The sequence below is a fragment of the Saccopteryx leptura genome, chromosome 5 (assembly GCF_036850995.1).
Source record: "Saccopteryx leptura isolate mSacLep1 chromosome 5, mSacLep1_pri_phased_curated, whole genome shotgun sequence".
NCBI classification, from domain to species: domain Eukaryota; kingdom Metazoa; phylum Chordata; class Mammalia; order Chiroptera; family Emballonuridae; genus Saccopteryx; species Saccopteryx leptura.
Window position 1 is genome coordinate 30271878 of NC_089507.1, and position 27975 is coordinate 30299852.

Below are 27975 nucleotides of genomic sequence, written 5' to 3' on the forward strand. Positions count from 1 at the left end.
AGTCACTTAAAGGAATGCGCCCATCCCGGGGTCAGAGTTCCGCTTTCAATGCCCCCTCTTGGCTGGAGATTGTAGCCTTTGCATGTGGTTGGGCCCTGGCCAGTTTTCTTCTTAGGAATCGTGAAAACCAGAAACGGCACCCCCTTCCCACGTGAGTACCAGTTGCATGACGGCGGTCCACGGTATTAACGCGCAGTTGCTGTGAGTGCTGCCGCGGCTATGGTCATTGGCTCCTTCTGTCTCGCGTTAACGCCAGGCGGGTGACGCTGCTGAAAATATCTTGAGCAATAAGTGGACTTTGACTGGCTGGACTGAATGTTGTCCTAGTTCATGTCCTCTGGCCTCTGAATGGGAGGCTTTGGGGAGAGAAGAGAGCGCAGAGAAGATGACGACTCCTGCTTGGAGTGGTGGTGGACTGAGAAAGCAAAGAAAGTGGTCTGAGTCACAAAAAGATGACATGATGGCCAGGAGAACTGGGATGTCTCTCAGACACGTTGGATCCAACCCAAACCAGTTCCTTCCGATTCCGTTTGCAAAGCAACAGGACACAGAGGACTCTGCCAAGGGCCCACCAACGAAAGATAAGAGGTCAGGAGATTATCCTGTGCCCAGCTTCTTGTGACATTGCTTCTCCATTCTGAGCCTTGACCCGTGCTTTGGATGGGTTATTAGTGCCTTACGGTCAGTCCGCGCCGCTCACCTGCCATTGCTTACAGAACCAGCGTGATAAAAACGGGCCCGGTCGGCCAACAATTTGTTTTCCTCTCTTTTTTGCATGGAAGTAGGTGTAGAAAGAATAGTTCAGTTGTGAATTTTTCTGTTAAACATTCTTTTTGACTCACATCTGTGGGGGACCCTGAGAAGCTCTTTTGTTCCTTCCCAGCTCACATAGGAGCCTCTGGATAACATAGTGGAGCTTTTTCTCATCTAATGGATTGCACGCTGATTCCAGGAAGGTCTTCCAGGCCAGCGAAGATGTACGCCACTTATAAAATTAATCATTTAATTTGATGTCAACATTAGGAAAGGGTGTTTTTTAAGCATAGGGGTCCTGGTCTGTGCTGTGACAGGTTTAAAATGAAGAGCAGGGAAATAATAAACCAGGGGCTCGTGGTCTGGTGGAAGGTCCTAGATGCTGAAGCTTCTGTTCCCTTTCATCAGAGTGATGGATTTGTGGGCCGCCTGACCAATGCAGGGCAAAGAAGGGGGGCGTGTCTAGCATTGTGACAAGTTCCATAAACCAGGACGTGATAGCGTTCCCGAAGGCCCTTGATGGTGGTGGGGAACAGGGTGGAGTGGGGGGCAGGAGAACCTTAGGTAATCCAAAAAATTGTAAATTAATATCCTAGCCATCTGTCTCACCTGGATTTGATCTGTTTCACCTTCTTCTGACTTAGGATAATACTGTATACTAAAATTCAGCCTAATTACAGCTCTGGTTTCGAGGAGCAGGGCTAATATTCGTGCTCTGTTTTATCACTGTAGAGAGTCTTGTAGCCGTTTTCAGGTGTGTCTTCCCCTCCAGCGCACCTCCTGAGGATGCACGGGTGGGTTGAGTGGGTGGTAGCTCCCTGTCGCAGATGGGCTGCTGGAAGTAGAAAGAAGTGAAGTGAGGGGATCCCACCTGGAGTGCCAGTGATTAGGGCTGGCTAGGACCAATCTGCCACAGGCGCTCACTTTGCAGATGCCCTGGCATAGCTTGTCCCTGCGCCCGGGGGTTACTTTAAAACAAGTTAGAATGAAAGGAAGAAAGGGAGGACTACAGCTGTCTACCTTCCAGCTGCTTTCTCATTTACTTGGTACTTGCACAACCTTGGAAGGTAAGAATTTTCACCTGCATTCTGCAGTGAGGAACCTGAGACCCATGTCTGCACAGCTGGTAGTTACAGACCCGAGACTCAAACCCAGCTCTGTCTGAGCCAAAGCCCCTGTCCCACTCCAGCGTGGTGCTGATGCAGATTACTAGGGAAGACTGTCGAAGTCTGATGACTTCCCTGTCACTTCTCTCTGTCCCTCTATTTGTGATTTAGAAGGGAGTCCTCTTTATATTCAAATGAGAATGGATGACTAGTTTGAGCGTAGGAGATATGGTCAGCTTCGCTGTATGACACCATTGTATGATTGTGCAAGCACATACCTTCGGGATTCATTTCCTTTCAATAAGTCTTTATTGAGTAATTACAGCCTGTAAAATACATGGTGCTGGGTGCTGGGGGATAATCTTAAGTGAGCAGTAAATCCATTTTTTCCTTCTCACTTCAAATGAAGCTGGTATTAGTTCACAATATGGAAATATATAACCAGCTAATTATTAACTTTGAAGTGCTTTATTAATTCTGAAATTTACAAAAATACAATCAACAGGTGCATACATATTTCATTTATTTTTCTAAGTACCTTTACCCTGACAATGAAACTTTATTAATTGCATTTTTTTAGGATGCTTATACCAACTGTGCTTTATCTGGCCAATTTTGTCCTTATAGCCTATTGACGCACCTACTTTGCATTGAAAAAAAACAAACCTCTTCATCATTTTTTAACTTACCTTTACATTTCAGTTTCCCATAGGACAACTGGGAAAGCCATCTGAAGCCCAAGCTCTAGTTACCTTCTGCCTAATAGTGAAGGCAGTTCTGTTCAAATTGATGCCCACCTAATGCTGACACATTAGTCTGAGAGGAAATTCCTTAAATCCACAAGTGTAAAAGAATACATTAAGTTTATCTTCAGAGACTGTGCTACTGTTTTTTTTCCCCCAATTTCCAGACCACCCCATAATACTCAATAAGCACTTACCAAGGACTTAGTTTGGTTGCTCTTCAGGGAACCCTAAAAGAAAAATTCCTACTCTCATGGAGCTTACAGTTTAGTGTAAATCTGCATTTGTTCACAGAGATGTTTGTGAAATGCTATATTTCGTATAGAAGCAATTTAAATTCAAATATATCCTACAGCAATAACATAGCTGAACCTCAAACAAAATATGCTAATGAAAGCCAAACTCAGAAGAGTATATACTATGTGGGTCCATTCACACAGCACAAAAAACACTCAACACTAATCTATGGGTGTATTCGGTTCATGACAAATCATTGAGGTATATGTGTGTGATCCATGCACTGTCTGTGTGTATGGTGACAAACTTTAACAGAAATCAATCAGACATTAACAGAAATGTTCAAGTAGAGATACAAAACTACATAACTGACTATTTTTTTGTTTGTTTTGTTTTGTTTTGTTTTTGTATTTTTCTGTAGTTGGAAACGGGAAGACAGTCAGACAGACTCCCGCATGGGCCCGACCGGGATCCACCCGGCATGCCCACCAGGGGGCGATGCTCTGCCCATCTGGGGCGTTGCTTCGTTGCAACCAGAGCCATTCTAGTGCCTGAGGCAGAGGTCATGGAGCCATCCTCAGCGCCTGGGCCAACTTTGCTCCAATGGAGCCTTGGCTGCGGGAGGGGAAGAGAGAGACAGAGAGGAAGGAAAGGGGGAGGGGTGGAGAAGCAGATGGGCACCTCTCCTGTGTGCCCTGGCTGGGAATCGAACCTGGGACTCCTGCACGCCAGGCCGACGCTCTACCACTGAGCCAACCGGCCAGGGCCCATAACCGACTATTAGTTGATTATTTCTACATTAACCATCCATTAGGAATAAATTCTCAGCTCTCTTCTATAGATAAGTTAGAGTACACTATATTTAAATGTCTAGTCCAAAAGGCCTATTAATTAACTGGGAAACATCCAGTCTTCAAAATTAATGCTGTTTATTCGTTCTCTCAATGTGCAGGAATCCACTGGTCCTCTGCTTCAATGTCGTGGTGTTTTTGGAAAATTGAGTGTATCAGATTAAATGTTAGCACCCTTTGAAACTGCCCCCTGGAGAAATGGAGAAAGAGTCTTACCACCAGAAGAGAAACATCCACAAACCCTTTCTTGTCTAGTTTTTGGCCTTTTCAACAGATAACTTTGGGTTCTGCACTGGTGTGATTGCCTTCACTATGAATGAAAATAATTTTCAATGAATGCACACTGGTCCAGAATGATAAAAAGCATAAGAGACAAGGATGTGTATGTGTGTGTGCACCATGTATTCTGGGGTGTTTTTCCCAAGATTATAGGAAGTGAGCTTTAGAAATTACTCTTTTCCCTATAGTAAATTAATGTTATGAAACTAAACATGGGATCGGGTAATTTTTGCTGAAAGCCCCACAATTTAACTTATTGAAACTGAAAGCAGGGCAATTTTTCTTTACTCAAATAATTCTTTACCCACCATCAGAATGCAGAACTGAACCATCTTCTAGGGCATAAGAAAGAACCTTCTCTTAAAATTCCCCTTTGCGGAGGAGACAGGCATTTGTGGGAGCTGCACTTTTCAAATGTGCTTAAAATATACCCTTCTGTAGTTCTTATTTTGTTTTCTAACTTGACTTTTTCCTTTGCTTTATCAAACACATTAAAACTTAAAGTGCCTCTGTCGCAGAGGGCACAGCTTTGTAGATCAAAATAATCAGAAGACTATAAAAGATGGTAAGACAAATCTTTGGTGTCTCAAGTGATGGAATATCACTCAAGCTTGGCTTGGAGTAAGGCTGCCAGTTTTCTAGGAATTGTGGTTTTTGTCAAATGCATGCAGAAAAGGCATTGATTGGGGTTCTGGTAGGAGTTCTGGTTTGCTTTCAGAAAACTGCAGAAACGCTCTTTGATGTCATTTGTGCAAGTGCATTAACACATCAGGGAAGGTGCCAGTAAGCACATGCTTCTACTGTGGGTGTCCATTACAGCCCATTATGGCCCAATGCAAGGCATGAACAGTTTAACTGTTCACGAGCAACTGTAATGTAGATTTAGGTTTTTTTAAGCTGCCTTCTCTAAACATTGTGGGTTGCACCTAAGCCTTTTTTTTTTTTTATATTGAGCGGGTTATTCTTTTGAGGGCACTGTAGGGATTAGTTTCATTTCATTTAATACACATTTTGCATTCTTTAGAACTGTCAAGATGTCCTTTTCATTTTCAGCAGTTAATGAATATTGTTAATTGTGTAATGACACTTCTCTTCCAGGTATGATCAGCAAAAACAGGTTTGGTACATATGCATTTCACCAGCCGTTTTTCTTTTCAGGTTGGTTACAGTGTTACCCTTGTCTTACCAATACTCTAATTTTGTATTTGGTCTTATAGATACGGTCCAAGAACTGCTGTGTCTGATGACGCAGAGTAAGTTGACCTGTATTCATAGGAATACATTAATTACTAGCCTAAACTGCATGCCTTCAATACTTACCACTAATGGAAATGCAATTGGTACAACAATGAACTGAATAGCTAACCAACTTGTACAGCCTCAAAAAGCGCTTGAAGTTGGAATGCAGAACATATGTTCTGTGCAGGAGAGATGAATGAAAAAGCAACTGAAGCATGATTCTAATATGCAGCTGCTGCTTAAGACTTAACATTTGCTTTTCATAGACAGGGCATGTTAAAGTTGTTCTTGTTACCGTGTGGATGTTGGTAACCCTTCTGAACCATGGAATTATTAAAGCAGGATTCTGCATTTGCCTTTAATTCTTGAGATGTTAGGGCTTGGAGTTAACAAAAAAGCAGCCATTCTCGTGGCCACAATTTTTTTAAACTAAGAAAATAAATCCCAAACCACTAATTAGGGATTCAGAAGCCCAAGTTCCTCCCAGGTTGGAGTAATATATAAACTGTGGGATGCCTGACACCAAAATGTTAGGGTTTCAGTCAGGTTCTGTGGCACAGCCAGGGGTCAGGCTTTAAAAAGGGGTTTGGGCTTCCTCTCCCTGCTGCTTGGCTTCCACTCCGCTCAGAGGTTCACTACCAGTCCCGCCTCACCTCCGAGTTTGAGAAGAATCCATCCTTTCCCATTTGTGACCGCATTAATTCCAGTTCAGAAATGGATTTCCCATACACAGAGAATTCTGAACCGCGTATCTAAGGCCAGAGTGTTCTTAGCAGGGTACTAGCTTCCTCAGATGGGAGTGATTTGTGTTTAAAAAGCATGATTAATTCCGAATTCTGCCATCAGTCACCCGCTGAGCCTGGTGTCTTTCCTCTGTGAGAGGCGTGTTGCGGTCTTGTGGGAGTCCAGCTTCTCAGGAGAGAGAGCACCACCTCCCCTGTCCTGTCGTCCTGCCCTGAGCCACAGTTTCCATGTCACAGAGTGAGGAATCCAGATCACGGCAGAGAACACACAACTGTCCTCTCCACCAACGGCAATGACAGCCAGATTTTATTGTCTTCAAATTGTGCTTCCCCCCCCCCCCCCCACGTTTGTGCTCAAGATGTCAGTTCAGTTTGTACTCGAAGTTCTAAGTGGTCTGACGCTGGCACCAAGGATGTCAAAGTCCGACGTGCGATCTCTGAGTGCTCCGTGGGTCTCAAAACCAACCTGAGCTTGGCTGACTGCATGGAGTTAAGGAGTCTATAAAACTCAGCCCTGGTTATTACTTCTAAAATCGGCAGTGGCAGTATTTAACATTCACTGAAAGGAGGATTACATAAGATTGATAGGCAAAGCATGACTTTGATTTGCTTAAAAAAATATTTTGATAGAATGGATTTATTCGTCATCCGTGCAAAGACACCGTGCAATTTGCCGGAGCTAGATCTCTGGGAAATCCTAACGAGTGAAAGGAAAGAGCTCTATTAAAGAGCTTTGGGGTTTTGCCTGTGCCTCAATATGGAAGCTCACCCACGGGAGGAGTCAGTGCTTTTTTTTTTTTTTTTAAAGGGAGTGAGATTGGGAACTCCCTTCACTCCTTCCCTAAGTTTACAAAAAGCTGCCTTATGAAATAAAAGGAGTAGAAGGAGCTTCTTCTCTAGATGTCTTATCTAGGAAGATCAAACGTACCAAATTTCCTCCTTGGAGTAGACACAATTTATATGAAATCACAGGAGGAACAAAACGAGGAGTTTATATCGGGAGTTTACGTTATAAATAGAACTTCATACTATGTTTAGTTTATGACCTCACTATCTCCCTTTTTCATTGGCATGGACTCTATTTATTCATAATCGACACATTGTTAAAATACAGCCCAATCAAAAATATATGTGCCCTTAGAAAAATGCAGGTCAGGAGCAGACCTACCACACAGGCAAACAGAGATTTCCACCTCCTGGCAAGCCAAGAATGTGCTCGTAGACTGAATTCCACCTCCCTGCCCTGTTCCTCATGTCCCTCCTCCTCCTCCCCCCCCCCCCCCCACCTCCCCGCGATCAGAGCCTGTACACTGTGAGAGCCATAGGCCATCTTATTCTTAATTCCCTTATCTTGGACTTGGCCCAGAAATGATTTCCAGCCTCCCCTTGAGGTAATTTAATCCTGGCCCTCAAAAATGCTAACCCACCACCAGGAGGGACTCCCAGGCTCTGCAGCCAGGGTCCCTGGCCCGGCAGCCCAAGGGCACAGCTTATTGTGTTGAGACGGATGGTTTAGTGCAAGCCCCGTTAATGTTCTAGAACCTGAGTTTCTTCCGGATTCCCCCACCCCATCGCTGGACACACACTTCTTCATTTTGGAGGCTAGGTCCAATCTCTGAACTAGGGAACATTTTCTGAATGGTGACTTAACCTATTTTCTGTCTAGTATTTTCAATTCTTAGCTTGCTGAGTTCCTCTTTGTAAAAATGGCCTAAAGATATTGCTCGTAGTTTCATTGTTTCTTTCTTTTGATTTTGACCAGTTTGCTGGTATTTCTTTAAAAAAAAAAAACAACTCTAGAAAAAAAACCCCAGGACTTCCTGTTATATGAGAATGCAAACAGAAGTTTCTCTTTTTATTTCACTAACCAGCTTTTTGCCACATTTGGACTGAGGCAGTTAGAACTTCATGATGGGATGGAGATAGGAACTCAGGGCAGAAGAAGTCAGATTTCAAGGCCTTGCTTTTGTCTTGTCTGTCGAGTGAGATAAGCAATTCTCAATCTTGGAGAAGGCTGCCATTTTCTTTCTGAGCTCCCAGAAGCACATCTGGCTGTTTGGCCACCCACTGTGGCCCAAACCGAAATTCTGCCCTCTAGAAATTACATAGATGGCAAAGGTGAATGAAAGAACCTTTTCCTTTTCTGCTTCCACAATCTGCCAACTACTGAATAGATTACAAAAAAGGCCCAGGTGGGAGAGATTTTTATCTGCTAAGATCTCTACACACACAATGAGGTGCCTTAAAAGATGAACTGACTGAATTGAATATATTTCAAGGTAAGATTTTCTTTCTTTAACTCTGAGAGGAGGAATGGGATGAATTTCGCTCTGTTTCTGGAAAGCCTACTTAAGTGACTTTTGATCCATGAAGTTCAGAAAACATGGATTAGAGTTTTCTACCTAACAGCAAATTCCTAAATCTTGCCTAAACATTAATAAACAGTATAAATGAAAAAAAAAAAACTGCAGTCCCTTCTACCTCATGAGGACTACAGTTTATCTGGAAGGCACGGCTCCCACAATCAGCACGATCCGCTGATGTTTGGAGGCGGCTTCACACGGCGGTGTGTGGTATCTGATCTAAGGGCAGCCTCAGATGAAAGTTCCTCTATGCAGTCAGATGATTATGATACTCTCGGGGAAGAGAGATTACAAATCTAGTCTTCAGTTTTAGCTCTCTTAAGTCAGACTTAAATTGTCCAACATCTAGAGAGGGGAGAGGCACCCACACACCCTTGCAGATTCATTTCAAGTGGATTGAAATAAAGGTTGGCAGCCGCTGCCGTGGGGGTCCTTTTCCCTCCCAGAGAGCTGTCTGCTGAGGAGCCCACCCCCATCCAGTGATGCCGCCATTGTTCCTTGTCTGGCCACGCAGTAACTGTTCTGGACATTGCTGACGAGGTCTGGGATTAGTTGGGGTCCTAAGTGCACGGCTTTTCTTTTTCTTTGTGTAAAAGCTGGTTTCAAAACTGGACTGTCGTAGTCTTCTGTCCTTAGAAGGAGCTTTAAAAGACCCCCCCATTTCTTGATTTTGGGACTCCATAACCCACTTGGTCCCAGAGGTCATCATTTCTTTGGGATTTAAAAAAAGGGGGGGAGGGATTTGCATTTCTCTCTTTTTTTTTTCTATTGTCATCTTGCTGCTTAAGCTTTTGCTGGAAAAAAGGTCTATGTAAGCATTATAGGAAAGACCTATGGTCTTGTCTACCATTTAAGAAGCTCCTAAAATGGTTTTCTCTATTTTTTTGAAAGAGTAAATTTAGAGGTATCCTGGCAAAAATAAAGTAAAATGATTGTGAAAATATTAGAATACAAAGTATATACTGATTTATGTATTTTATTCCTTAATCTTAATATAAAATACCTTATTTTCTTGATTGCAAGATACCATCATGAACTGCACTATCAATTTACAGTTTTATAGAAAATAGAAATAAGCATATCAAGCATGCATCACTAACGCGTGGTTGTTGCATGTATCCAAAATTCGGAAAATAGTACAATATGAAAAGGTGGGTGTCTTAAACTTAAGGCCATGTGATATATATATATTTTTTAATGGAGAGATTGCCTCAGTAAATGTAGATGGTTTTTAAGCTAGGCCTTTATACAAAGAAGCATTTCTTTTAATACAGTTTCGCTATATGGAACACTACCCCCCTTCTCCACAAATTCTCCCTAAGTTAAACCTTCTAATTCCCTGTTTTATTTTCTAATACATTTCCAAATGAGAGGAGCCTTTCTAGCTCTTCTTTAAACATACTTTGGCGCCTCCATGTAAAATTCTATTGACCCCATGCTCGCTGAAGACACAGATGGTCACATATTGACTTTTGCTGCAAAAGAAGAATAGGTGGGGGTGCTGGCGTGCACGCTACTGGTTGAGGGAGGGGACCGACTGTGATGCTTGGCTGCCCTAGGCGGTGGAGGAAGAGGGACAATTTTCCAAACGCGGTAGCGCCCCCACGCGGCAGAACGGCCCAGAACGCGCAGGGCCGGCGGGCGCTGATCCCCGTGCCTTTTTGTCTCTGCTCTCTCCACACTCAGGAGCACGAGTATGTTTGACATGCGGTGCGACGAGGAGGCTGCAGTGCAGCCGCACAGCAGGGCCCGCCAGGAGCAGCTGCAAATGATCAATAACCAGCTGCGGGAAGAGGACGACAAATGGCAAGACGTGAGTGCCGGCCAAGGCCGCTGGCCGCGGGGAGGCTATCCGGCACCGTGGGTTAGACGCCCTTTGTAGCAGAAAATCAGGTGGGGTGGGGAGACCCGGATTTGAAAGCCATCCATGCAGGGGAAGAGAAGCCCTAGAGACTTTTAAGCAGCGACACAGTAAACGTGGGAATTAAAGGAAGGTTAATAGCAACATGAAGGGCGAGGAGTGCATCCTAGCTTGAAGGTGGGCCACCCAGGAGGGGTGAGCCGGCAGGAAACAACTGGCAGGAGATGGAGAAGTGAAGAGGGCACTGTCTTTTTAGGTGATATACAGTATTTGAAATGAATAATAATGATGACGATGGCAGCGATAATTGCCAGCATTTAAAGCATACCAGCAACCGGTTCTAAGTGCCGTGCGTGTAATAATTCCTTAATCCTCTTAGTAACTCAGTGAGCTAGCAACAGTTATCCTCAGCTCCACAGATGAGTCCCAGAACAGCTAAGCAACTTGCCCAGAGTCACACAGCTTGTGGATGGGGGTGGGGGGATGAGGGGAGGGGCCTCCGGAGTCCGATGAGCGCTGAGAGCAGAGAACCTGGGCAGGGGAAGAGCTTGCAGACAGGGATGAGCGGAGGAAGAGCGGATTATTTCACTCAGTCCTCTAGAGCAGTGATTTTCAACCTTTTTTGAGCCGCGGCACATTTTTTACATTTACAAAATCCTGGGGCACACCACCTACCAAAATGACACAAAATGACACTCTAACACAGTACATATTATACATATAGTTAATAATATAGTTTCTAAATGTATTTATACTCACTTAGTGTGAAACCTGGGCCTGTTTCGATGAACACAAAAGGGATATCCTGGCAGGAATGGTAGAAAGACACACACGAAGCTCTTCCTCAACAGTTCTCAGTCTCTCTCTGTTTTTAGTTTTTATCGCAGTCAAGCTTGAGAAGCTCAGCTCACATAGATATGTGGTTGAAAATGGGAGCAATGTCAAAATAGCTTTGTTGGCCAGAATGGGGAACTCCTTGGCAACAGATAACCAAAAACTGTCCAAAGGAAGATCAGCAAACTTTAGCTTTAAAGTTAGATAACATTGTGATGCATTGTATATCACCCTCTGCGGGGGCCTCTTTTAAAAAGAAAAAGGTCAAATATCTATATACACCATCAGGATAGACATAACCAGCTGAGGCTGAGGCTTCATCTAGTGGTGGCAACATTTACCTCCAATCCTGACCAGGATTAGAAATCGGGACCATGGGGAGGAGTAGCAGCTTCAACTACTCGCTGTGGCCACACAATGACAAGTGCATGGCAGCCCCAGTGGGGACCTTCCTGGGTGTGGATGAGAGGCAGCCTACTATTGGTTCACCGCTAGTAGTCGGGATGAATCCTAGAAGGTGATTGGTCAGTGAGCGTTCCCTGTGCCTCCACTCTTCCTGTCGCTGATAGCTGGAGGGATTGTGAGGGGAATGTTTATGTTCAGATGGAGGCGGCTGGAGGCGGGCGGAAAAATAGCCTCTGCGGGCCGTAGTTTGGGGACCCATGTTTAATTTCCCCACAGCACACCTGACCATGTCTCACGGCACACTAGTGTGCTGCGGCACACTGGTTGAAAAACAATGCTCTAGAGTGCTCCAAGGTAGCAACTGCAAACATACCATTAGTCAAAAGGGTCAACTTCTCCAAAGTCAATAAAATGTAATAATAATAAAATATATGTTTACAGTATATTGAGCACCCAATATACACTACCTCATTTAACCCTCACCATAGGCTTGTAAGAGTCGGTGTTGTTATTATCCGTATTTCAGAGATGAGGAAACTGAGGTACAGAGAGGCTGAGAAACGTGCCTGTGATCCCAGAGCATGCAAGAGCTAGAGCTAGCTTCGTTTCCCAAGCCGCCGCCCCACCCATCCGACTCCGGAGCCCTAACCCTTCGTTTTATGCCATAACTGCCTGTAGGACTTGTGGTGCGTTTGTTGTAAGGATCAGAAGAATTCATACATAGAGAATCATCAGTTCTGTGAGACTCCCAAAGCCAATTTTTTTTCTGCCTTTTCTTCCTTCCCTAAGGACATTGTGTAGGTCTGCGATTAATTCCTACCATTGTGTTGTCAACAAGTCCACTCTCAATGCAGAAGTCATAAATAGCAAGAAATGAAGTTTCCTCTAATCCTCTGTGAGGCAATACTTTAAAATTTGGCAACTGACATGGAATATGATCGCAAATTTCCCATGGCCATGTTTGAGTACATGTGCTGCCCTGCTCTGGAGGGCTTCCCGCCTTTGAGGCGTTCGTTCCGGCCAGACTTACACTGGATTGGGCAGGAATGCCCTATCCTGGTGCCTGGCCCGTCGTCGGTGCTCACTGAACCCCAAAGAGTAGAAATGGAATTATGTGCAAGACTGAAACAGTATATTCTCTTTCCCCCAAACCCACCCCCACAGGACCTGGCTCGTTGGAAGAGCCGTAGAAGAAGTGCTTCTCAGGACTTAATTAAGAAAGAGGAAGAAAGGAAAAAAATGGAGAAGTTACTGGCTGGAGAGGATGGGACAAGTGAACGAAGGAAAAGCATCAAAACCTACCGAGAAATTGTCCAAGAAAAGTGGGTTCTTTCTGTTGTTGTTTAATGCATGGTTATCTAGATGTGCTTTTCCTAAAAATCGTTGGTTATCTCAGAGGCTCTGACACCAGTACTGTACACTCCTTCCACTGTCCCTTCTGCTCTGCCTTGGTTCCTACCGAGGCCTTCTTTGCAATAGCTGTGGCTGTTGTTGACTTCGGTATTGTTGCTTCTCTCTCCCTTTTCCCTGCTGCAGAGAGCGGAGGGAGAGGGAGCTACACGAGGCGTATAAGAACGCACGGTCCCAGGAGGAGGCGGAGGGGATCCTCCAGCAGTACATCGAGAGGTTCACCATCAGCGAGGCTGTTCTCGAACGCTTGGAGATGCCAAAAATCCTGGAAAGAAGCCATTCAACAGAGCCAAACTTATCCACCTTCCCGATCGACCCCAACCCCATGAAATACCTACGACAACAGTCACTGCCTCCGCCCAAATTCACTGCCACCGTGGAAACCACCATCGCGCGTACCAGCATTCTGGATACCAGCACGTCAGCAGGCAGTGGGTCTCCAAGCAAAACTGTCTCCCCCAAAGCAGTGCCTATGCTGACACCCAAGCCTTACTCCCAGCCCAAAAACTCTCAAGAGGTTCTGAAGACCTTTAAGGTAGGAGGCGTTCCTTAAGAGCAGAACCAAACCTGAGCTCCAGATAGTTGGAATAAAGATGCGTCTTGCCTCAGGAAAATGCAATTTGATTTTTTTTTGCTTTTGACTGCAAAAGAAAATGCAGGAAAAAGCAAAATGTGTTAACGTTTACAATTGCGAAGCTTATGTATCTCTGAGGTTTGGTTTGCAAATGGTTAGCAAGAGATGGTTCCCCTCAGTTGCTGCTGTTCATACGGATGGGCTCCGATGAGACTGATGTCTAAGTCATTTCCATGAGCAAAGTCAGTGTTTAAATTTGATATAACGGCAGTCTCTCTATCTCAGTGGTCACAAACATGAATTGAGTAGCAGCCGAGGTATCTCCAGTCATCTGAAGGTATCGCAAACTCTTCAAAACAAAATTTTAATGGCCTTTGTTTAAATAGAAGTGTATATAGCTGCCTCTTTTTAAGGAAGAATTGACATTATATCCAAAAAGATGGCAACAGTTGAGGAAAAAAAAAATACAGGGAACATGTGGAAATATGGGGATGTTCTTAGTCCTGGAATGAAACAGATTTTTGAAATATTTTTAAGTAGAAAGAAACTAGGTTGTTTTTTTTCCCCCAACAAATGTGTAAAATAATGTTCCAGTACCAAAGAACATATGAAAACCAAATATCTCTTCACTTTCTCAAATTCCAGTATTTTCCCTCACATTATGAGGGGCCACTCATCCTTTGTCATAAGCTCTGTTGACTACAAAGAAAAATCAGCTCTCGCTGCCCCTGCACACCACATGGGTCTGTAATAGAAGACAGAGGTGGAATTCATTACGAGCAGGCATGGACATGTGACTATAAAGAAAGTTTGCTGAACCAAACTAATTGAGCAATGTGATGCCTGGTATCTTCCTATTGAATTTCAGAGGGAACCAAACCACACTTCCTGGCTTTTGCTGAAGTGACTCTGAATGTATCTGAAATCCGTGCCTTGGGCTTTCATAAAACAAAAGAAAAATGTCGAGCCTGTCTCATCTGGTTTGAGTTGAGATGTTTGCCCTTGAAGGGCTGGGGCTGTGTCTTTGTTGGTCACAGCTTTGTCCTGAGAGATGGGCATAGGTACCCAGGACACAGTAGGCACTCAGCCTGTGCTTATTGAATAAACAGGGGAGCTGTTCTTGAGAAGATGAGCCATTCGCCGTGCAGACTCATACATGCACAGATACGCACGCGCCGTACATGCTGGGCGCTCACCTGAGTCCTGCCCAACTCCCCTGCACCGGGACCCAGACAGGGAACTGTCTGTAATATTTCATCATGAACGGTTTGATGTTCAGGTGACTCAGAGCAGAAGTAGGGAATACATTTCTTTAACTTGGTGTCCAAGGCATCCGATCAGATAATCTAGATGTCCAGTTCCCCTCATTTATAAAAACAGTGCCCTATTATCATTTAAACAGAAGTATTAGGGCAGATGACTTCATGGCAAGACTGTAGCCCTGAGAAAAGCCAGGTCCTTACTGTGTGGCAAGACAGTGCAGAGGCCCCAGAGGAAGAGTGTTCGTGGAGAAATGGGTTGAACAACTTGAGTAGAGTTCCTTTGAAAGCTGGGCGTCGCTCTTGACCACCAGTGAACCTTGAACTCCTCAAAAGCCTTGGTGGCTGTCAGCCTTATTCACACACAGCCCCACCACTGAGTGCGTGGGGCCACTTGTGATCAAGGGCAATATGTAAATAAACAGTTGTTACCAGATAATGCCAGGATGGGAGCTAAGGGGTGTGTGTGTGTGTGTGTGTGTGTGTGTGTGTGTGTGTGTGTGTGTTCATTCTGGGGAGGGTGGCTGGGCAGGAGGCAGGGAATACAGGCTCAGTTTTCCAGTACCACAGGGTTAGAGTAAAGGAAGATCAAGTGAAATAATTTAATGTGGTGTTTTCAAACTAAGAGTTGCCACCTGCTCCTACGTTATGAGTCAGTTTAGTGGTTTGAGATCAACATTTTATTAAAAATGACATAGAATAGAATACAGTAAAAAAAAATGCCAACTACATCACACACAATAAAGCTAAATTTGTTTTACAAAACTGGTTAGAGTTATATTTGTGTGCACTTAGTTGTGATTTCAATTTCTTCCTTATGGATTATAGACAATAGAGTGTGCAAACCACTGGCGTGGGTGAATATCTTGCCTTCCATTACTCCTTTTGAAAAATTTTAGAAGTCCTAGCAATGATAATAACTAATGTTAACATACTTAACACGGGCCAGGTGCTGCTCTAAACTCCGCACATATATTAATCCATAAAAATCACCATACTAGCCCTGACAAGGAGATACTATTTTTATAAATTTTGCAGATGAGGAAATGAGGTTAAAGAGAACATGGCTTCCAGGGTGTAGAGCCAGAACTCAATCTGAAGCCATTGAGCTACAGAGCTTCCTCATAATTATGTCTTATATGGCTTCAAACTTCAAGACAGACATTTATAGATGCCTTTCAATAAGCCAGCCTAACCTCTCTCTCTCTACTTCTTCTTTTTTTGCTCTCACCACTTTTCCTAGACATGGGTGCAAAACAAAACTATTTCTATGTGCTCGGCCATTGAAAGAGTTGGGATTATAAAATTAACCAGAAGTAGGGATTTTCTGTAACATAGCAAGCATTAGCTTCCCTGCCATCCACAGTGGTGTCAGGAAAGTGCCCGTTTTACCCACCCCTACGGGATAGAGAACCTGTCAAATAACCCTGATCTGCGAGGGGTTCTACCTAATTTATATGCTAACAAGTAAAAAAAAAACCCTCAAAAGTATGGAATAACAGTCAGAACTTAAATGAAGAATTACTGGAAGCCAATTGATGTGACATGTATTTACACATACGTTTGCTTGATTTTTCTATGCTTTAAAATAAAAACACACCCCAAGAAAGGTGAACATGAAAGATAATTTCATGTGAAGTGGCCTGAGAAGATGGAATCCCTTTTAAAATAGACCTCAAAGATAACATTTATATGAGTCTCCGTCTCTAGAACTAGTCAAAGCATGTAAGAGATGTTATTCTTTGTTGGATCTGATTATCGAATGATAATGTTTTAAGGTGATTCTGAATGTGTTGTTTTGTTACAGTCTTTCTTTGGGGAATAGCGTGTGTTTTTGTTCATTCTGGTTTTTATAGGTAGATGGGAAAGTCAGCATGAATGGAGAAACAGTTCACGGTGATGAGGATGAGAAGGAAAGAGAGTGTCCCACGGTGGCACTGGCTCCCTCATTAACCAAATCCCAGATCTTCGAAGGTGTGGCCAGAGTGCATGAGTCCCCAGTGGAGCTGAAACAAGATAACAATAGCATTGAGATCAACATAAAGAAGCCAAATTCTGTGCCCCAAGAACTGACGGTAAGACCCAAACCTTTTTTTCCCTCTCTGGAGTACTTCCATTGTGAAAGAACCTGCTTTAAAAAAGAAGTAGGTCTGGATGATGACCGTATCTTTCTCTGTGAGTCTATTGTTAGGGCTGCCCTAACAAAGTACCACCAGTGGGGTGGCTGAAACAACAAAGATTAGCTGTCTGAGCCCTGGCCAGTGGCGCAGTGGATAGAGCCTCGTCCTGGAGTGCCAGAGCCACCAGTTTGATCCTGGAGTTGCCGGCTCGAGCCCTGGTCAGGGCACATATGTGAAGTGATCAGTAGCACAACTAAGTAGAATAATGAATTGATTCTCCCCCCTCCCCTTCTTCTTCTCTCTCTCTCTCTCTCTCTCTCTCAAAAAACTCGAGAGTCTTGCTGGCTAGAAGCTGTTGGCAGGGTCACTTCCTTCTGCTGGCTGTGAGGGAGAGGCTGGCTCCTGGTGGCGACCAGCAATCTTTGTTGCTCTTTGACTTGTAGACAAGTCACCCTGCTCTGCCTTCATCTTCACCTGCTGCTCTCCCTGTGTGCATGATGTGTCCATCTCCCCCCTTTTATAAGTACCCTGCTCATACAGGATTAGGGCTCCACCCTCTTGACCTCATCTTATCTAATTACATCGGCAACAACCCTAATTTCAAATATCACATTCTGAGGGACTAGGTAACAGTTATGACTTTAACATATGAGTTTGGAGTGGAGGCCGAACAGTTCAACTGACAGGAGGTATAATAGAAGGTATCCTATAAATTATGAATAAGGAAAATTTTTTCTTGTCTTCACATGAGTGGTGTCTAGTGTTGTAGAAAAACAAATAAATCTCTTATAGCCTTTTTTTTCTGTTTGTTTAGGACCCCGTCAGATGTGTTAATACAATTTGAAAATAACTGCTTCTGTCAGACCCTGGCTTTCTGTCCTTGATAATATGCTAAAAGGGAAGCTTTTTTATTAATTAAAAAAAATTCTATATCAAACTAATTTTTATTAGCTTAACTGCTTAAATTCAGAGTAATTAGAAGCACCATTGAACAGCCGAGCCAGAAAGTGTAAGATAATTCAAGAACAGCCAAAAAGAAAACTCAAAAGAACATTATACTTGCTGCTTTAGACTATAAAATACCAACGTAGGATTACACATTCTTAGATTTCACACCAGAAGGCTCGTGCTGATCAAACCCAAATTTCCTACCACAGATGCAGTCCAGCTTTTGGGGTGCAAGTTGGGCTTTGTTCAGCCCTGCTCATTCTCACCAGAGGCTGATGCTGCGGTTTTAATTTACAGTGTCTGGGTTGGAACTCTGAAGGATGGGGGAAATTGTCATGATTCCCCCACCCCGCCCATGCCTGGGAAGGTTTGGTCCTAAGGAAACACATCTCCCAGCTACAGGGCAGAGCTAGATGACCCAGCTAGCTACCCCCACCCTCCCGCCCCAGCAGGTAGAATAGCCTTTTTCCTTATCTCTACGATTTGTCTTCTGAAGAATAAAGTATGTTTTCTTAGAGAAGCTCAGAGGATGTCATTCTTCCCCACAGAGCTCAAGCCCTGTGAGATTCAAGCTGGAATAGACCAAAATAATTTTCTCACCTTGGTAACATGGTCACGGGTCTTCTGGAGCAAGGTTTTATGATCCAGGCAAATGCCGGATCTCTCCGCCTGGAATTTCACTTGACTTTTCATATGCATGTTACCCTCTCTGAAGAGTTCTTTCAGATTATCATGAGGTGAAATACTGAGTTCTGCTAGTAAGCATGGGAACTTTACTGGTAGAGCCAACATTAACTTAGGCTCTTAAGTTAGATGTTCCCAAAACTAATTAGACATGACAATATTGGAACAGTTAGTAATTCTGTTTTTATTTCTCTTTTGCAACACTTATGATGAGCATTTTTGAAGCCCCTTTCACAAACCTTTTTCTGTTACTCCAATTGGTTGCTCTGTCCATCAGTCGCAGGCCCTTTGCACATACTGCAATCATGGCTCTTTCTCACTGTGCTTTGGAAAAGCCACACTATAGCTGCCACACTTGTCACACAACACTTGCCATGTTGCAGAAGTGTACAGGACTTACTCAGGCCCAGCAGGTTACTTAGAACAAATCCCAAGGGCTCTGCTGTTGGGCAGTTACTCTCTGCTTCTTACTAGTTCTGCCTTCGGACCATTTTGTTGTTTGCATTTGGAGGAAACCCTGCCCCTGGCTAAACAGACTTTATTCCTGACAGAAGTAAGAGGAATAGTGAAGAGAACAGATGGTATAGGGAAGGTGTGGCCAACAGTTTTTGCCCCCGGGTCAGATTAGAAAGAAAACTTTTTTCATGGGCCAGACAAAATATTAAAATTAAAAAAATGTTAAATACAAAAACGATTCGTTTAAGTAAACAAAATTTTATTATGTAATTTGTTTATGAATAAATGTGAGTGAAAAAAATTTTAATAAAAATATATTTTAATAAAAATACAATTACATACCATATAAATATCCAAACTGTATCTCAATCAAAACAGTATTTAATGAATAGAATAGAATGAGCTTGAAGGGATTATATCGCAAATAAAACAATTATTTCATTTTACAAACAGCCTGGACACATTTTCAGTTATCAACTGCAGTTTATTGTCTATGCTACAATGCCACTTGATTCAGCACACTTGACCACAAAAATAATGAATTGTTTGACCTTGGGTGCGCACTGGCAAACTCCGCCTAAAAGAATGTGAGTTTCACATTGTCGCTAAACGTCAAACAGTTCATATCGAGTACAGACGAGTACAAAAGTTGTAAATCTTTATAATGGAATTTTTTTAAAAATAAAGAAGTATTGTGAATCTATTCAATCAATTATTGGAAGTTAACCCTAGATCAGTCACATGCAGAATTCTTTTCCGCGTATCACTATCTTCTTAAATATCTCGATTTCCAATAATCAAAGACGCTTCCGCTTCTGAGTAGCTGAGATTTTAAAGTAGCGGAGAATATTAAAAATTTAATTGTGGGCTGCATAAACTCATCACATGGGCCAGATCCTGCCCGTGGGCCATATGTTGGCCATGCCTGGTATAGGACCTATACTCCCTAAAGCAACCATTTAATCTCTTTTGTTCTTACCTATCCTGCACACAGACCTATGCTATTAGGTATGGGACTCCTAAAACAGAAGAAAAGGGGGTTTGTTTGCTTATTTTTAGAGTAGTAAAAGCTCCCTTAAAATATGCTCATTCTCAATAATTACTAATGTCGTTATTCTTACAGTGATCAAAATGAAAAGAAAATAGCCTATTCTCTGTTAATGCAAGGCGTTTTCTACTTTAATAGTAGTTGTGCTGCTAAACTCCCTAATGGTGAAGAGAAGATGGATTGAGAGATCTCACATTGCCTACATATCCCCCAAAACATCATATTTTACGAGAAACAAAATTAGGTGATCTGAAAATAAATCAAGTTATTTCAGAGGTCTATATAGTAAAACAAGGAAAACCCAAACAAAAAGTGGCCCTGTGAACTTTCCTCTTGGAAACCAGCCTGACCCTGGACAGACTTGCGGTACAAATCCAAACTAATGCAAAAACCCGAGAGTCTCTCGGGCTTTTGAAGATCTCCCCAGTTTGGAGTTGTTCCTAGTTTAATAAACCCTAGTGGTTCTGAATAGGTCATTTATTTCCCTTGTCTCTAGTATTTTAGGCTCTTGAATTAACTAATAAGTCGGGGACTCCTACCTTATTTTCTGGGTAGGTAACTACCTGTATATATCTATTAGACTCTAAGCCAAGTTGTTAGCTGTACTACATGGAATTTTGGCTCGTTATTAAAACACTCTTCATACTTGCTTACAACTCGACACCAAAAGTTTTCCATTCAGAATATGTTGTCCCAAAAGTTATTCGAAAAGAAACTCTTCTCCAGTAAACTTGCTCCCCATTATACCTCCTTCTCCATATTCCAAGAAAAGCATTTCTTGACTATGTTACAACCAATGTATTCCTACTAAAATGGTCTAGTTAGTTGCTGATCGCAAAATAGGGCGAACAGCTTAAAACTATGGGGCTGCACTTCAGAGCCTCCCAGGGCTTGATAGCAGCTTGGACCTGATTTGCTGTTTCTAATTCATTTGCCCCGGTCTGTGGGGCTGTCAAAGGAATAGTGTTCTTCTTTTTAAATAGTGTCTTTCTTCCAAAAACTGCATTCCCAACAGATACACTTTTTACAGAGGAGTAGCCTCACCCACCACTAAAATGTCACAGTTCCTTCAGGGCGAGCTGGAACTGTTCAAAGGGCAAGCGGCAGTAGGCAGGAGCATGAATGCAGACCACGCCGTGGACAGCAGAGAAAGGGGCCCGGAGACTTCAGCGTGGACAGGAGGAGGTTGGAGTGTCAGCCTCTTGTGCCGACACAACCACCTTTATGCACACAGTATGTCCTCTTTTCAATTTCCTTCTACCTCATCTTTCTCATTGGGAGTTCTTGTCTCCATGGCTCTCTTACTTTAGAAATAGTTCCTAAATCAAGTCAGGCTTGCTATTATTCTTTTTGTGGCACCTGCTCTATCTACTGATAACAGAAATTCCAGATCATCCTCCATTGAATCATCTCTAAATAATGAGCTTGTGATGGCAATGACCTTGTTCACTGATAAGTGTGAATTAAGGACCAATTCTGCCCCCCATTTTTGAAATAGAAAAGGAAACTCATAAAGTTGCTGGGAAAGCAATTTTCATAAAGCAATCAGAAAAGTATATAAAACTGTATTTAATTAAGTGCTAGGAATAAGATCGAAAGACCAGAGGGACGTAAGATTTCAAAGAGCAGGTAAATTGGGATTAGTTAGGAAGGTTTTGTGCGGGAGGTAGATTTTGAAACCTGACCTTAAGTGTCGGATTTGCATTGAAATGGAGGAGACAGGTAGTGCTGTTCTACCTGTTGGGAATATTCCTGTATTTCCATAGTCCACATGTTAGGCAGAGCAGAAACCAAGTGGGGAGGAGCCCACAAGAGGACCCCGTGAGGAGGGCACAGGGCTGAGAGGCCGCAAGGGCGACCAGGTGTTGTTCACTCCAAGCAGGTGGACAGGTGGGTTTCCCTGTCTCCTCCTGCTTGTCTCTGAGATATTTTCCAGTGGAAACCTAACACTTTTTTTTTTCATTTAAAAATATTAGCTTCTATAAGAAAATCATGTCCCAGCACAAATACAGACTCCTAGAATCTGGGATTGGAAGAGAATTTGGAATGTCTTCTAATCTGAAAACTAATCCACCTGTTTGGTGTCCCACAGGAAGATGTTTTGCGTCTCCCTCAGAGCTCTCCCATGCCTTCTTGATCCACTGTACGTTATATGTATTCGTATTTGAATCTCTTCTTTCCTCGATGGTGTACCAAAAATGACCCTTTCCTGGAATACCTAAAACACACCATGCACTAGGTCAAAGATCAAACTCCACCTGAGCAAATTAAAATGAGCCTCAGTTTATATTTTAAAGAAAGATACAGTAACAATAGTATATGCATCCAGTGGTGATTGTGAGACTTCATGTGTGTAGAGCACTTGGCATGATGTGAAGGCGACTCCTAGATGGAGGTACCCTTCTGTTATTTTTTAATATTGCCATACAAAAAATGAAAGTTACAATGTATTTTTCAGAAGCCCAAAAAAGTGATACGTGTAAAGTTTTTGTGGCTTTTTTCTTTTTCTTTTTTTTTTTTTTTTGCGTTAAAGTAAGATCGTCAAAATTACCATCTTTAGCGGATGTGGACTTCACAAAGATGAGGTGACTTCCTTGCGTCCTCCAGCTCCGCCTCGTCCGTTGTTCCCGTTGTAATTCTCTGGCGCATGTGCTCATGGGAACAGGTTTCTCCCGAAGGTGATCGGCCTTGCAGATGCTCCCATGCGTCTTCCTGCAGCTCCTTTTGCTCCTCATACTGCTCACTTTTCCCCAGTCTTGGCTTCCCTCTGCTGCCTAGACCCCTAGGCCCCTCACCCATCCATCTCTCGGTCACTCCATTCCATGACCGTTGATCAGCTCCCTCCGGCCAGCCGGTCCTCAGTGGTGTCGCACGCCCTCCCTGCCGGCCAGGCCTCCCCACCGGGTATTGGGTTTTGGCAATTCTCCCTCACTGACCAAAGGCCAGACTCAGCGATTAGCTGCCTAACCTGCTTCATCTGCCTTTCTCAAACTAAGTAACTGGATCTGGTTTATTCCACCTTGATAAAGACCCAGGGCGGCTTCCTCTTGGAAATTCAGTACTTTCCTAATGTCTTCTGATCCCGGAAAAGAGACAAGAAGGTCTTCTTTTTTTTTTTTTTGAACATTTCTTTTTGCAGTGAGAGCAGCACGAAGGCATTTGAGTAGGTGCTGTTTTCCTTACAGCCGAGACCAACTGCAAATTCCTTCTGGATGTCAAATGTCAGCAGACATTTCTTTAGAAACTGTTTTTCTCCATCTAAAAGTAGGCGCAAGAGTATTAGATTTTATACTCTTCGAAAGTCGTTAAAAGTCTTCAGGCACAGAAGTGTTTACAGACTTCCAGAAAGCATACATCGGGGACAGTAAAAAAAAATCCCACTCGAGCCATCTTACCTGGATCAGAGCCTCACATTCCTGGTTTGGAAAGTTTAAGGCAGAAAGAAAACGTTTAAGGACCGGAGAGGCTGGTTGTTCCTGTGGCTCCTCTTCGGCCCTGTGAAAGCAGACCTGTGCTGGGAGGGAGAAAGGGGACCTGAGCGCGGCGTATGGGCACTGGGGACACAGTGCCAAGACGTCAGGACTGATTCCAGGCTCCGGTCCAGGTACGTTATTCACGACGGGAGCCAGGACACCACTCGGAGTCGCCGCCTGGTGGCCCAGCAGAGGGCTCTGGACCTCCAGCCTGTGGAGGTCACGTAGTCAGTCCAGGTCTCCGAGTTCCTCTGTCCCAGAACAGGGCCACCACGCCCTGCGTCTCAGGGCGGTTCTTCGCCTCCCACTTATTTGCACTGCATTCTTCAGTGTCACTCTCCGGCCAGTCCACCAAGAAGAGTCTTGTTAAAATAAGCAGTGAGATGCCTGGTCAATTTTGTGGCTAGACCTTGCCCCTCTCGAGCCAGGAAACTGCCACCTCCCACCCGTGGCCTCCGGGCTGAGTCTGGCAGCAGAGCGAGTCTGGATCATGTTCTCAGTCAAGGGGAAGCCAACGCCTGGCCCAGGCCCCTGTCACTTCTCTGTGCTTTCATTCATTGGTGTCCAGGGATCTGTTTTATTTACTTGTTTTCTTTCTCGAGAAGGGAAGGCCTCTTCTCTGTTTAACTGTAACCAAAGGAAAGTATGGGTCAGAAAGTGAATTTTCCAGCAAGGCGGGTTTGTTTCAGGCAAATCTCCGAACCCATCAGGACTGGTTAAAACTGCCAATTTTGAACTCATTGCCTTTGTAATAATGATGTGAGTACAAAAGTAACAAGCCTTCAAGATTGAGTATCCAGACACAAGTTCATTAAACTGGCTTTGAGGATTTCCCTTGATTGCGTGTGGTCTACAGGTATTGCAGAATACAGGCAAGTATAAAGAAAATATAAACGACCTATTACTCCAGCCACTCAGAAATTAATACTAAGATTTTTAAAACACTGTGTGTCTGCTTTTTCTCTGTGCATATAAAGTATTTTTAAATGGGCTCATGTTATTCAAATTGTATAATAGCTTCCTTTTTCTCATTAATCCTGAATATTTTGCTAGTAAAACCTGGTCTAGTATGCATTTTAACCAAGCTTGAGAGTACACATTGCAGAAGTGATGCATACAGCATTCGCTTACCCAGCATAGATTACATATCTGCCCTGTGCCAGATACTGTGCTGGGCCGTGGCCCCCAGAGCCTGGACTGATTCGAAAGCCCTACGACGGAGTGCTGGCTGGGGGCGGTCTGGCCTCAAGCTGCCATGGGAGGAGGCTGAACTGCCTCTTGAAAGAGTCCAGAGAGTTCTCATCTTTTGCAGAATACATGGATGAGATGTAGAATGGGAAGAATGAGGTAGAATGGATGACAAGGAAAGGGAATGGAAAAGGCAGTTTGAATCATTTCAGCAATAAACTTGGAACTCTCGGGTTCCAGATTGCTTCTTACCAATCAACACCTTGAAATCCCCGAGGACAACTTGAAAGTGGGTGTGATCCCAGCCCAGATGATGGGGCACTGAGGTTACCTGTATAGGACAGGGTTCCCACCTCCCCTTCCTACAAACAGTGTGACCCTGGGTAAGTCACTCAGCCTCCTGGGCCTCCGCGTCCTCACCTGCACAGAGAGAATCACACTGGTACATACTTTATAAGCTTGTTCTGACAATTACGTGAGATAATCCACGTCAAGTAACGCAACCACACTGACATATGGAAAAGACAGGAAATGTTGATCGTGGCTACAGTAAACACAGTATGCAACCTGGACAGCATCATTTTACAGGAAGATAAGTTGGGTCGTCTGGGAGCTTCGTATTTGAGTATTAAGCCGTATAGAAATGCATTCAGGAATGTGAGAATTCTTGAAAATGTAAGTTCCCCGTTAGTCTTGCATAAGTAAAATATATTCCTGGAATGTGCGAGTAAAATAATTCCCAGGGAAGTGGTGCTTGACAATTTTGACTCCTTTGCGTTTAAATGACGCCTAAAGGACCGGAAGTGTCTTGCTTCATTGATTCCAGACAGCACACGTTCCACATTTGAACATCTCTAAATTAGGATGTTCCATAATCAATAGTAGGCCATATTTAACAGTGTAATTTCTTTCTTAGTAGTACCTAAAATAATACAACTTAAAATTGATGGCAACTGAGATTTAATAAAATATGTCCCTTTTTGGTTGGTTTGTTCATTTTGGGGCTGGGAAGGCTTTGGCCTGGCTTTTGTAGTTACTTATTTTATTTCTAATAATTGGAAACACCAGTGAAGATCATTCATCAATATTTAACTGCAAATTTGTTTCCAACTTTAGATAGTTTTCTGTGATTTAACCCATTTGGAGGTGGGACCTAAAATCAGTATTTCTGACAGTTTTTTTTTATATATATTGACGTCATAGAACTAAAAATACTATCATATATTAGTATTTCTCTGTGTGAAGGAGTGCTTTAACTTATAAAATCCAGCTTACTCTTTTGTAAGGCTCAACTGATTGATCATCAAATGCTATTGTCGTATCAGTCATTAATATCAATGTAAAAACACACACCATGCCACATATATAAGTTAAATATATATAATGTAATAGTCTGCAGTTTATTTAACTATTTTCATGCATTAAATCTCTTAAAAGAATTCAATTTAGATTTGTTGTTATATTAAAAACTTACAAAATCCACTAATTATAATATAAATACAATGCTTTTTTCCATCCTAGGGTTTTAAAAGTGTATTTTAATTTAATATTATGTTCTTCCAGAATTGATATATGGTTGTCCAACATTAGGAAATACTCATCTAATTATGAAGGTTTCAAAATGACCCCATCCTCCAAAAGAAGAGGCATTTTTTTTGCCACTAAATACTGTGGTAGAGTCTTTTAGAAGTGTGAAAAGCATGCTACTTAAAGTTATTTGTGTATTTTTTTAAACTTAAAAAATTTGCAATTAATTTTTATTTTTAAGTGTTTTTTTCCCCATGTTTTTTTTTATTGTGGTAAAATATGTGTAACAAAATTTACTATCTTAACCATGTTAAGTGTACATTACTTATGTAGCATTAAGTGCATTCACACTGTTGTGCAACCATCACCGCCATCCATATCCAGAACTCTTTTCATCTTGCAAACTGAAGTTCTCTACAGTTTAAACCAAGGGTCCCCAAACTACGGCCCGCGGGCCACATGCGGCCCCCTGAGGCCATTTATCCAGCCCCCACCGCATTTCCGGAAGGGGCACCTCTTTCATTGGTGGTCAGTGAGAGATGACCGCATCTTGTGCTCCTGGAGTACTGTATGTGGCAGCGCCGCAAAGCATGGCATCGCTCACGTACAGTACTACTTCCAGTGACGCAGGACGCACCTGTCACGGCTCCGGAAGCGCGTCATATCACTTGTTACAGCTAGCAGTGACAAATATGAAACCAAACATTGACCGTTTCATTAGCCAAAAGCAGGCCCATAGTTCCCATTGAAATACTGGTCAGTTTGTTGATTTAAATTTACTTGTTCTTTGTTTTAAATATTGTATTTGTTCCCGTTTTGGTTTTTTACTTTAAAATAAGATTTGTGCAATGTGCATAGGGATTTGTTCATAGTTTTTTTTTTATAGTCCAGCCCTCCAACGGTCTGAGGGACAGTGAACTGGCCCCCTGTGTAAAAAGTTTGGGGACCCCTGGTTTAAATAATACCTCCCATGACCCCTTTTTTCCAGACCCTGACAATGACAATTCTACTTTTTTCTCCTTTCTTCCCATGCCTCAGTCTCTGGTAACTACTGTTCTACACTGTTACTATGAGTTTGGCTTTTTAAATTTCTTATTTTATAGATTCTACATATAACTGAGATCATGCAGTATTTGTCCTTTTGTGTCTGGCTTATGGACTTCAGCTTCATCCATGTTGTCATGAATGGCAGAATTTTCTTTTCTTTTTTTAAGGCTCAATAATATCCCATTGTGTGTGTGTACATGTGTATGTGCGTATGTGTGTGTGTATACATAGAATATAATAGATTAATATTTGTATATATAGACAAATTATACATGATATGTAAATATGCATGTATAAAATATATAAATTCTATGTGTGTATATGTATAATATAAATAATATATTTATAGATACATAATATAAATAATATATGCATATTTATATCTGTATATCTCCCATTTTCTTTATCCATCGACATTTAGTTTTTTTCCTTATCTTGGCTATTGTGAATAGCGCTTCAACGAACATGAGGAATGCAAATATCTCTTTGAGATACTGATTTTGTTTCATATATATATACATATGTATATATATTTAGAAGTGAGATTGCTGTGTTATATGGTTAGTTCTATTTTTAATTTTTTGAGGAACCTCCATACCTCTTTCCATAGTGACTATACCAATATATATTTCCATCCTGAATGCACAAAGCTCTCTTTTCTCCACATCCTCACCAACACTTGTTATTCGTTGACTTTTTGATAATAGCCATTCCCAAGAGATATGAGGTGGTATCTCATTGTAGTTTTCATTCTCTGATGATTAGTGATGCTGAGCATCTTTTCATATACTTTTACCACTTGTGTATCTTCTTTGAAAAATGTCTAT

At 42.6% G+C, this 27975-nt stretch overlaps 1 protein-coding gene across 38 annotated transcripts in view; it reads left to right on the forward strand.

Moving 5' to 3' along the window:
- Positions 1-27975, forward strand: part of LIMCH1 (LIM and calponin homology domains 1) — a 333809-nt gene that overhangs the window by 263863 nt on the left and 41971 nt on the right. For 20 of the 38 annotated variants that reach the window (XM_066385047.1, XM_066385031.1, XM_066385038.1 and 17 more), the window contains 6 exons: positions 328-588; positions 5187-5222; positions 10001-10127; positions 12579-12736; positions 12951-13359; positions 16514-16732. In XM_066385047.1, coding sequence (XP_066241144.1) covers positions 328-588; positions 5187-5222; positions 10001-10127; positions 12579-12736; positions 12951-13359; positions 16514-16732 — 1210 coding nt within the window. The remainder of the gene's footprint in view (positions 1-327; positions 589-5186; positions 5223-10000; positions 10128-12578; positions 12737-12950; positions 13360-16513; positions 16733-27975) is intronic. The other 18 variants (XM_066385046.1, XM_066385053.1, XM_066385057.1 and 15 more) reach the window with 2 other exon arrangements.